General features: G+C 29.9%; 1 protein-coding gene across 1 annotated transcript in view; it reads right to left on the bottom strand.

Moving 5' to 3' along the window:
- LOC107450698 (monocarboxylate transporter 12) overlaps nucleotides 1-9,702 on the bottom strand; it is a 77,547-nt gene extending 67,845 nt beyond the window's left edge. Inside the window, exon 1 of the mRNA XM_087166998.1 lies at nucleotides 9,657-9,702. Within this exon, the coding sequence (XP_087023124.1) occupies nucleotides 9,657-9,681 (25 nt within the window). The 5' untranslated portion in view covers nucleotides 9,682-9,702. The remainder of the gene's footprint in view (nucleotides 1-9,656) is intronic.
- Nucleotides 9,703-13,108: the final 3,406 nt, after the last annotated feature.

The raw sequence follows: 13,108 nt of genomic DNA, 5'->3' as shown, positions 1-13,108 counted from the left end.
GATACTTTAAAAAAAAATTTTTTTTTCAGCATTTGGAACTTCATGGTTCACCAGAACTCAAACCTTTTCATTTTGAAATACCGAGGGCAGGTGGAATAGAACTCACACAAAAGGATAAATGTCAGAGGAAATTGCTGATATTGAATGGATGGTAATTTTTTTTATTATAGTTGACCTCAAATAATAAGCTACTCCAAATGATCTTTATTTTAAGAAGATGAACTTTCAAAAACGTGTTTTACTTAATCTAATAGCGTAAAGGCACCAGGAAGAGCAATAAATAATAATAAATCAATAAATTGAATATTGCTTTAGTTCAGGGGTCGCCAAACTTTTTTGATCATCGACCCTTATATAATTTTTCAAATCTCCATCGACCCCCATAAAAGTAATTTTCTGTTAATTAAAATAAAACTCTATTAGATACGTGTTTGTACATTTATTTTATGATTTTAAACATTTATTAAAGTAATAGTACATTGTGTAACTATAGTTTTATGAAAAATATATTAATGTTGAAATTTAAATACCTTAATATTTATTAAATAATAAGTAATTTTGAATAAGTAACTAAAGATTTATTGCTTATTAATCAATGAGATGGGTGCGCAGGGTGTTTTTTTGCAAGGTTCGCTACATTGGGTTCAAAATTGGTCAATTTTAATTTTCGTCAAAATTGGTCAATTTTTATTTTCGTTAAAATTGGTCAATTTTGTAATTTTCGTAAAAAAATACAAAGAGTGCCATAGTTTTGTGGCGGGCTGTACAGTCGGCAAAAAAAAAAAGATATCACCCTGAATAACTTTCGTTCTAATGATCGGATTTTCACGAACTAAGTGTTAATCTTAATGGTTCCTGGGGGTGACCTCAAATATGTTAATTAATTAGTGCTAACTATTAATTAAGTTACGAAATCAGACACAAAAACGTACTTTCTCTGAATAAACATATATTTTTTCTTACATATTTGGATTCTTAACCTTCAAAATATAGGGGGTAGCCGCAATCTGGGATATATGGTCCCCATAGTTTGGTCAGGAGAACGATCCAAAGTTCGTACCCCTTAATGTTAATTTCACTTTTTACGTTTTTAGTCATATTTTAAAAACTAATAAAGCAATTCGAAGAAAATTTCACCCAGTCATAAAACTCATTTACCCAAAGATAATTTCACGAATAAAATAATTTTTAATAATTGTTAATTATTTTTTATTATTTAATTAAATTAAGGATGAAAAATTTTTGAATTATAAGGTATGAATTTTTTAATACCATATTAATCTACATATTTTTCAATTGAAAAATCTAAAGTTTCAACTGTTTTTATTTATTAGAAGCTCAGAAAAATTAAAATGAATTATTTTTAAAAAAATAATTTGGCGACAATGAAGAAATGATTAAATGGAGCGATTAATATTAAAATGTGATAAACTTGCGAGGAACTTGACTTCGCGCGCTTAGCATAAAATTTCATTCATGTTTTTTTCGCTAATAATCGTTTGCTTATCTTTTCATTTTTATTTTTTTAAGCTATAAAATACGATGTTTCTTCTTTAGTCGTCTAAAATTCTATTTGCAATTTAGTAAAGAAATTTGAATAAAACATTTTATTGAATAAAATACATTTTATTCAGAGAATGTGGAGTTTTATAAAAGCATGCTTCTGATAGAATATGATTATACAACAGATTGTGCTTCTTTAATGTGATTATTTTGTATTTTTTTTTCTCAATAACTGATAAAATTTCAATAATATACATACGAATGAATAAATTTGGAATAAAATATTCATCAATTTCTTGAATATATATTTTATAAATATTAATAAAAATACGCAGTCAACATTTTTAAGCATCTCTCACAACATCGCAAATTTCTCAAAATCTTATAGGGTAAACTAACCAGTGAAGGAATACTTAAGCTTAGCTTGTCTTTAAAAAAAAGTCATAAAAATTTCAAAATTTGTAATTTTAGCTAAATGACGTATTTGTTATTAAATGCATGTCGACATATTTGTTATTAAATGCAAACTACGTAAAAAAAAATTAGATGACTTACATAATATTGTTTTAAGCTTTTGGTGGTTTAAATAATAAGTAGTAAGATAACCAAGTGAAGGAACAGTTCTTAAATTGAATAAACACTAAATTTTCCAGTGAATGAACACTTAATTTTGAGAATGTTTGATGCTCGTTAGGAATCCTTAGGCCACACAGATATCTGTCGCCCTGTAGATGCCTGAATTGACTGATGTTAACACAGGCGAGCATTAGGAAAAAAAAATCTTTTAAGTTTTCGTGCCCCCATTTCAGTATCTTAAGGGCCTTACGAGCTCTGTTTAAAAAGAGAGTATCATATCAGATATATATATATATATATATATATATATATATATATATATATATATATATATATATATATATATATATATATATATATATATATATATATATATATATATATATATATATATATAAATATATATATATATATATATATATATATATATATATATATATATATATATATATATATATATATATATATATATATATATATATATATATATATATATATAACAAAAATAATCATAGTAGCAGTATTTGGTGGTAAATGTAGCTTATCGTAATTGAAGAATATGCTGTGCGACATTTTATGGTGAATTTGCGAACGTAAGTTTCAGAATGTATCGAAACATGTGGATGCTATTTGCTAATCATCTTTATCCAAAGAAAACCATGTAACGTAAATATCTAGCAAAATGAAGCAATTTTTTAAACAATGAATCATACAATATGCAACATATTATTTCAATATCTTATTCTTAAACATAACATATTTCAATGTTTTTAAAATGCCACTAAACATTCAGCAATTCATTGAGTTATAGAAAAAAGAAATCGTAAATTACAGAAAACCTTGTGAATGTGCATTAGAATTACTATACAATCTACATTTTATTTTTCATGCACTTTTTTTTTCTTCAAACTTTCATGCCTAGAAGACTCGATTAAAGCTGTAAAAATCATTATCCCTAAAATTTTGTATATAGCTATTATAAGTTATGTTAATTTGATTTTAGTATGAAATCCTCGAATAAACGTAGCAAAAATAGCATAATCTAAATAATATCAGATAAAAAGTTCATGTATTTAAATTCTGAAAACTTATAAATCGATTCAAATTTTCTTTTCAAAAGAGATTAAAATAATTTTTTATTTTATTTATTTATTTATTTATTTTTGCTTTTTGGACATAAATGAACTTAAAAATTGTCTATTGCCTAGAAACTTCGAGGTGTTTTCTATTAACTATTAATTAAACCTCTCAGAGCAATCACAAAACATTATTTCAATTTTTTTACAGTCAGAAATTGGTTGCCTAGCAACCTAGTAAAATTAAGCGTTTCTCTTTTGAATCAGTCAAGGGTTATCTTAAAATATTTATTTGCGCAGGCGACTTTTTTTGGCGGTTTTCTGGACTATCGCCAAATATATAAACCTTTATTGCAACCCAATTTACGACCCAATTGTTTTAAAACTTTGTCTACCCCCCCTAATTCAAGTGTCTAGATTCCAAATATGTAAAAAAAAATATATGTTTATTAAGAGAAAGTACGTTTTTGTGTTTGATTTCGTAACTTAATTAATATTTAGCACTAATTAATTAGCATATTTGAGGTCACCCCCAGAAACCATTAAGATTGACACTTAGTTCGTGAAAATCGGATCATTAGAACGAAAGTTATTCAGGATGATATCTTTTTTTTTTGCGGACTGTACATTGCTGCCATCTTATTAATGCTTACCTTCTTTTTTTACCTGCATTGATAATTAAAACTGGTGACTAAACGAATGGTTTTATCGAAACAATAACTAATTATCCAAAACTATAAAAGTTTTAATAATGACACTGCAAATATTCAACACTGTTCACAGTTTGCAAGGATAGCTGAAACTGCGTATGATATTTGCTTTTGTAACGTCAATGCTCGTCACACGTGACATTTAGACAAGCGCACATATGCATATGACTTATAAAACAGAAGTGCAGAGTACGTGCCACTGCGCGCTGGTACGTAAATACTTGTTTCACCCAAATAAATATACGTTTATTAATTTATGTTTTATGAAGAAACTGATATTAAGTCAATTATAAATCACAAATTTTACATACTTAATTAGGTATGTGTGATTTGTGTATTAAGAACTGTTTTTTCTTCGACCCCCAATCGACCCCCTGGCTCAGATCGACCCCCGCTTTTGTTAAATAGACCCCTGGGGGTCTATATAGACCACTTTGGCGACCTCTGCTTTAGTTCAATGAAGTGTGTAAGTCTTTGTGCATGACTTCGTGATCAACACAGATTTACTGAATAACCCTTACGTAGAGTGGGCTAAAAATATTTCCATATTCCTGTGTCAACCAACAGTAATGAAATATAGTTTAAAATTAGAAATTTTCTCTTCGATTCAAACGCTTTTGCAAAGTATTACGAGAAAGTACAAAAAAAAATATTTGTTTTTGGTGTCTTTTTTTTTTATTAGAATAAATTTTGCACTATTATTAAAGAAAGAATTTGCTGGTTGCGAGAAACCTTCAGTTTTAATAATATCAAAAACACACAACGCAATTCTGGTGATGATTGTAACAAAAGACAAAACTTCATTTTGTTTCTCTTTATCGGATATTTATTTACATTTTATTTTATTCATGAATTATATCATCATTCCAATTATTATCTTATTTTTTTCCTTAACAAATATCGGTTTACGATTTACAATTTAAAAAAAAAAGTGTTCAGAAGTGGAGTGCTGAAAATAGTGCCGTCGTTAATTTTCTTTCGTAGTTTTTTTCGTTCTTTTCGTTTTTTTTTTTCTTTCTTTTCTTTTCAATGCAGTGCGCTGCTTTTTAACTCTATCGTCGAGTAATTTTTTTAAAATCAAAATTGCGTATTTTTTAATACCTATATCAAATCTATTAATATTTTTAAATTCAAATATACAAAAAGCTCTGTAAAAAAAAAATTTTCAGTAGGGGAGAGTGGGGTCAATTGTAACATTTTTTACTTAACTATTTTCAATAAACAAAAAATCCAATATATTATTAGTATTAGTTGACAGACGAGTAAAGTAGACTATTCTGTACTAGAAAAAAAATAAATACATTATTTTAAATGTTATTATATTAGCTATTAACAATTTTTGACAGTCGTGCACTTGTTACTATTGTCCCCACTTACGGGGTCAATTGTAACAGTTCATACATTCAACTAAAACATAGTTAATTATACACATTATCATAGTTGTGATATATTTTTTTTTATTGATCAAAATAATAGTGATATTTTAGGAGTAAAAATAATAATGAGCAGAGACCTAAAGGGTTAAACTTTTAACTTTAAGGGGTTAAAAATTTTAATTTATGCTGTGAAAGGTGACAAATGAAATAATGCACATGCAACATAATATAAATGATATAGGAAACTATTGGTGGTTTTTAAAGAGTTGAGTAATGGTTTGTAAACATAAGATTATTTATTTTCAGCTGTTACAATCGTCCCTTTACTTATTGTTACAATTGTCCCCAAGACGCCATTTCAGCTTCATTTGTTAAAAACAATGCTAGCTAATTAGCAAAACTAATCTTTTTTGTTTTAAATGTTATTAAAGGTGTCCACTTACATAGTCGGTTAATAATTTTTATTTGTTTAAACAAAATTACTTTGTTACAATGTAATATTCTAATACCAAAAAAAGTACTTACGTAGCGTGAAAATATCTTTTGTGATGTAACTCTTTCAAAAGTACATAAAAATGGCTGCCAGCAGGGGTGTACATGTAGATTTATTAAATACACCCTGTGCGCCACCTAGGAACCAAATCTAGAATCCGACACTCGAAATTGTTACAATCGTACCCTGTTACAATTGACCCCACTCTCCCCTATAGAATTCGATTATTAAAAGGTTGTCGGAATGTAGAAGAACAGTCTCATAAAAACAAATTTTCAAAAATTTATCTTTATTAAATTATGATATGTGTTATGAAATATAAGGTCAAAGCGAAATACTGCCGTGCGCTACTTTTTAAAATATGTGATTTTGTAAATAGTAAAAAACGAAAAAAAAAGAAAGAAAACAGCCTTTATCATATTATTACCATATTATTAGACATACCCTAAAATTCTATATCAAATTATAATTATCAGGTGATACTATACGGCTGTATTGTTTTCACTCGGATGAAACCGGTTTGCAGTTCTTCAAGCTCCTGTATCAATTAGTTAACATTGTAATGCAATACGTTTAAAATAAATGCAAAGCGGAAGTAAAAAATCTCCGGAATAAAAACCCCTTTACATGTTCGTTTAAATACAAAAGTATTGCCTAATAAACTCGTGCAAATCACGCAATTATTAAAAAAACTACAGTGCGTCTAATAATTTGATCTAATTAGTATAATATAATGATTGATATAATAAATATTCTATATTTATATAATATATCATCTCATTTATATTATATATCGTCTTATTTAACCCAATTGATACACTAACGTAAGCAAGTGCAAACAGTCCCTTAAAAACAATGCAGCTGTATAGTATCACCTAGACCAGGGATGGCGAACCAATGGCACGCGTGCCATTTATGGCAAGAGACACAATATTTTGGGCACGCCACCGATCACAATTGTTATTACTAGAGCCCGGATTTTGATGACCTAAAAAAACTCAATTAATGCCCTTAAAAAGTGCAAAAAATGCCCTTAAAAGTGCAAAAAATGCCCTTAAAAGTGCGAAAATTGCGCTAAAAATGCCTTATGACATGACTTAAATAGAAGTAAAAATATTGAACTAAAACAATGTTTTACTCTTTAAAATTATTATGAGTCGTTTCAAAAAATATAAAGCAATGCAATACTTGCTCTACGTTCATTAAAGTTTGAAAAATATGTTTTATATCCTAAAATAACAAAAAAAAAGGAAAATATATTGACTCCAAAACATTTTCATTTTGTATAGAAACTTAAATGAATATAACAACTTCCATTTCATAATATTACTAAATATCAGAATTACAGTGGATTATAAAATTTTTTTTTAATAATTAGAAATGTAAATGAGCATCTCTTGTCTGAAAGCAAATTTTTATACCAGGAGAAGCTTCTTTCAATGTCTACTGATGTTATTGGTGCGTACTTGAAAAGGACGGTCACATTTACTGACAATTCTTCTTCAATTTGAAAAAATGTTGCTTCACCTTTTAATATCCTAGACATTTTTTTCATTGTTTGGAAGTCAGTGTAATAATAAAAAATTATAAAAAATAATAAAAATTAGAAAAAAATTAACAAAAATTTTAAGAAATGCTTTAAAATGCAAAATACGCCCCAAAATTTAAGGAAAATGCCCTATAAATCTCAAAAAATGCTCTAAAGGACAAAAAATTTGCAAAAATGCAAAAAATGCAAATGTCATCAAAATCCGGGCCTTAGTTATTACACTATGAATTGTTATTACACAAATATTATTACACTATGAAGCATATGTAACAATTAAATAAAATTCACAAAAACAAACAAAATAATAATCAATCATTAATAAAAAAATAAACAATTAATGCTAAAAAAAACAGTTAATAACCATAAAAAACAAGCTAACAATAAATAACTAGCAAAAAAAAATAACAGTCCTGCTTGAACTAAAATCTTACAACCTAATATAAGTTATTTGTCATCTAATCTGCAACAACAGAAGTCACACTGATGTTACTTTAAGTTGTTTTAAGATATTGCAAAATATATTTTTTTTTCAATGTAAATAAAGAGTATTTAGTATTATTATTTTCTCAATAATCACGAAGCCAGAATTATTTGACGGCACGTCTATGACCTCATTAAACAATTTTTTAGAAAAATTGGCACGTTGGTGTGTAAAGGTTCGCCACCCCTGACCTAGACCATTTTGAACATGGGTGTCTTGAAAGTAGTAACTATATTTTGAAAGTAGTTTTGTAGTCACAACATTTTTTTGAAAAGAAGTAGCCGTAGTTTATATACATTTGTTATAAAGTAATTGTAGTAAACAACTACCAAGACATTTTTCCGGCAACTGAAAAAAAGAAGAAAAAAAAACTGACTAAAAACATTTTTTATCTTCGGAAATTTCTAAGGGCAATATTTTTATTTAAAGATAATTTATGATGGTGTTTTCAGGACATTTTTGGGCGGGAGGATGAATTTTTCGGTTATCGGCATCCGTTATTTGACGCACTATAAAATTCTATGTCAAATTATAATGATCAGGTGATACTATACAGCCAGAGCCGGATTATACCTTTCGTAGGCCCTAGGCATAGCCGTTTTTGGGCCCTCCTCTCCTTCCCCCACTCCTCCCCTCTTTTCAAAATATATGCTGAAATTTTCTTGCATATTTTTTTTTTTTACACTTTTATTAATATGGATTTTAATTTACGAATTTGTTTATCGAACTTTATCTGCAATACCGACAAGTGTAATGCCAAAAATAAGAGAAAAAAGAAAGGTACTCCTAACTTTAAAGAGAAGAAAAAAAATGGTAGAAATCCAACATTTAAAAGAATAAAAAATTTACAAGTTTAGACAAGTTTAGAAAAACAAGTTTAAAAAATACAAAATTCTCATATTTATTTCTTAAAAATAATTACAATTCCTAAATTAACTTATATGAACAAAACCAATGATTAAATAACGCAATATATTTCATACCTAATTAAACGGGGGGGGGGGGGGGGAAACAATAAAATAAAAGGAAAACTTATTAATCCAAATCAAAACACTTGAAAATTATCGAACCGAAACGATAGTTAAAAAAGGCACTAGCATAAATATTAAGACCCGGAACAAGGCAAGCTCAACGGAATTTATAAAAAAAAAAAAAAAAAAAAACCTAATGATAAAATTTATGAATAAAAAGAATTTATTGAGTGCGAAATTTATCGTGAAAAGAAAAAAAAAATCAAACGCAGTGGAATCAGAAAAACAAAACTGTTTTTCTGATTCTACTATTTTTGATTTTTTTTTTTAATTTTTTTTTTTAATTTTTTTCTTCCCAAGTTTTTCGTAGGCCCTAGGCACGTGCCTAGTGTGCCTATAGGTTAATCCGGTCCTGTATACAGCTGTATTGTTTTCACTCGGAAGAAACCGGTTTGCGTTCCTGCATCAATGGGTTAACATTGTCATGCAATACGTTACAAATAAATACAAATAGAGAAGTATATGAAAAATCTTCTGAATTAACACCCATTACAAATATAAAAGTATCGCCTATGAACTCGTGTAAAACATGTCATAATTAAAAAACTACAGCGCGTCGAATCATTTGTGGATTATACTATACGAATATAATGCTCGATATAATAAATATTCTATATTTATATAATATATAGCCTCATTCATCCCATTGTAACACTAACGTAAACAAGTGCAAACCGGTTTCAGTCACATGAAAAAAACACAGATGTATAGTATTACCTGATAATTAAGATTTTGCATAGCATCTTATAATGCGTCTAATTATTTGGCCCGAGTCCCGTTAATAATCCTTATAAATTAAAAAAAAAAGAAATAAATAAGAACTTTTTTCGAGAGAATGAAAACAATGAATTTAATTCTTACTTGCATTGATCTTGTGAGAAGACATATCAGAACTGATGTATAAATCAAGGGCAAACCTCATGATTCCCCCAATTGAAATAAATCTATCATCCAATGAAAACTCTAACAAGACACGCCTCAATTTCTCATTTCATTGCTGATATTACGTAAAACAAAACTCTTGTGGGGGAATTAGACCTGTGTAAGCGGCCATTTCTTAAAAATATAAAAAAATTTAAGCCATTGAAATTGAAAACTATGGATACTATTATAAAAAATGTTCGCAAAATAGGGTAAAAGATTCATTTCCATAAAGGTTTTTAAAAAAATGTCTCCCTTTAAGTAAAATTTAAGCGTTGTATCTAATGTTGACAACTAATAAATCTCAGGGGAGTTTTTTTTTAACCAATAAGTTTATGAGCGAATTCAAAATTTATTCCTTGCAAAACAAGTCTGGTATAATTGTGATCATGACTGTTAAGTGCATTTAAATAGCCGTACAATCAAAAAAGTTATACGAAATGTCGAATGAAATCTATGATAATCAAATTCAATTCAAGATTTCATTTCAGGTTTTTAATAACCGGCATTGAACAGCCGACTTAATTCTTGGGTTTACTACTGTTGTCTAGAACCCATTCCGAACGACGAGGGAACTTCTAGTCCAAACTTTATGACAAACTACCCTTCATTTGAGACTTTTTACTTTAACTAACCCTCTTTTGCTGAGTTACATGGAGATGAAAACTACGAAACCCTCCCACGATGAACCCGATGGCAAGGGGAATTTACATTCCGTTTACCACTGAGGATATTTTACGTCATTGCTGTGGTCGTTGTGACTCATATCCACAAGTCAACGTTGGGATTCAAACCAGGATGTTTCTTCTCATTAGGTGAAATGACTCTCACCAGCAATTGGCTGTTTCCTTTTAATGCGAAGCATCTCCACCACCTCTTTTCATACAGGCTACCCTAAGGGCCTTTCAAATAAACCAAGCATTTACTTTTGCGTATTTAAAAGCCATAATACAATGAAACCTTTATAATACCTCCCATAATCCTATACTACTTTTAGAATGGAAAACAATAAACGATACTTTAAGATAATAAAAATTAAATTTTATCTCAAAAGAATAACAAAATATACTACTGTAGTGTATCTACCACTACAAAAATACAATTCCAATTCACTAGTATATAAGACATGTTAACTCGATTCTATGTCGGGGTACCTTTTCTCAGATGAAGATTGACATTGTCTATACAGCTCTCACCACATGGGTGACCCGGACATGATATGAACACGCCCACCTTGCTAGAAACTACCACTTCTATTTGAACACGCCCACTTCAATGGATGGTCCACGTTGAACAGTTGACTTGCTTCTTGTCACTGCGACATTATCCACCTCCTCGTACTGTTGCTACTCAGTCTCGATCACACATACAACGTATTCACTCGATTGCTAAAAGTCAACACAGGCTCGACCACGAGTACTGTGATCTTAATACAGCTTTCTCAGCTTCTCACAAAACAGCAAATAATCAACTAGTGATATCCGTTCATCGAATTCTATCACAGATATAATTCTGGTGAGGGAGTACTGCAAAAACTATCTAAAACTACAAAAATACAATTTCAATTCACTAGTACATAAGACGTGCTAACTCAATTCTATGTCGGGGTACCTTTTCAGAGATGAAGGTTGGCATTGTCGATAAATACTTCCCCTCACATCGATGACCTTCGGTCGTGATGTGAACATTAGTCAAGATCACACACAACATATACAATCGACTGCTAAAAGAAAAACAGGAGCAAAAACGACTGTGAGCTTAATACAGTTCTCATGATCAGCACTTAAAAAGTATGGTGATCTTAATACTGCTCTCTTGGCAACTAGTGGTAATCGTTCATAGAATTCTATCACAGGTATAATTCTGCTACAAAAATACAATTCCCATTCATGGTGAGGCATGTTGAGGCACCTTTTCATAGATGAAGGTTGTACGCACCACAACTATTATTAAGAATTATTTAATAGATCGTAAATTTTTTTATAGTTTTTAGAATAATTTTATGAATGGAACACAGACTGTTTCACAATGCTAGTTTCAGATCAATATTTCCCAAAAAAACCTTTATAGGCTATGTACCTAGATGCTCATTCCTGAATGTTCTAGAGGTCTTGTACCTGAATTCACACCTGGATGCTCCTGGAGAAATTTTCATTCATAAAGTCATTCAAAATATGATTTTACTTCTCAACTTCAATAACAAGTTACTTTGATATCCACTATCTTTACATCGATGCTCGAACACAAACTCCTTTAATCGGGACTTGAAACCACTATCATTTAATCAATATTTACGATCCGCTCTCTTTTGTTTGAAACTTGAACCCACTATCTTTAAGTCGGTACTCCAACCCACTTTCCCTTAATCGGAACTTGAAACCAGTTTTATTTTAACAGTATTTATAGTCTACACTCTTTTGTTCAAAACTTGAACCCACTATCTTTACATCGGAACCAGTTTATTTGCTCTTTTTCGACTTATTTTGTAACATTTTGGATATTCCAGCATGCATGGGGTGTTTTCTGTGTGTGAAATCCAGCAAAGAAAGCGTAATGGAATAATAATAAAAAAGAATAAAAAAATAAAATGGCGCGAGAGAGGTTCAAATTTCGAGACCCCCTAGCTCCCTTTAATATCAAAGTATAATTTTAAATTTCGGACCCTAAGTAGGGGTCTATGGTTCAAACATGGACGAAGAAGAAAATTTTTATAGGCCAACTAGGGGGGGTCACAGTCGGCCCCTAAAGGTATATTGCGAAGATGAGAGGAGAGAGCTTTTGAAGCGAAACTGTGGTAGGCTTCACGTATCACCGCTGACTGGATGGTAGGCCACCAGACAAGCAAGTTCGCTGCTGGAGGGAGAGGTCCAGGGTTCAAATCCCAGGGACGGACAAATTTTCAAAAAAAAAAATTTTTTTTTGTTTATTTTAAATTATAATATTTTTTAATGTTGTTTTCGATATTCTGGAGGGTCCTACATGTAGGAAATAAATTTTTTTCTTCGGGAAAAAACTGGAGAAATCCAGAAAAATCAGTTTATTTGCTCTTTTTCGCCTTCTTTTGTAACATTTTGGATATTCTAGCATGCATGGGGTGTTTTCTGTGTGTGAAATCCAGCAAAGAAGGCGTAATGGAATTAAAAAAAAAAAAGAATAAAAAAATAAAATGGCTCGAGAAAGGTTCAAATTTCGAGACCCCCTAGCTCCTTTTAATATCAAGGTATAATTTTCAATCTCGTACCCTAAGTAGGGGTCTATGGTCCAAACATGGCTGCCGAAGAGAATTTTTATAAGCCAATTAGGGTGGTCACAGTGGTCTCCTAAATGTATATTGCGAAGATGAGAGGAGAGAGCTTTTGAAAAGAAAATGTGGTAGGCTTCACGTATCACCG

The sequence above is a fragment of the Parasteatoda tepidariorum genome, chromosome 7 (genome assembly GCF_982258835.1).
Source record: "Parasteatoda tepidariorum strain Cologne lab strain chromosome 7, Ptep-v5.0, whole genome shotgun sequence".
NCBI lineage: Eukaryota > Metazoa > Arthropoda > Arachnida > Araneae > Theridiidae > Parasteatoda > Parasteatoda tepidariorum.
This window is presented reverse-complemented; position numbering and strand designations above follow the sequence as displayed.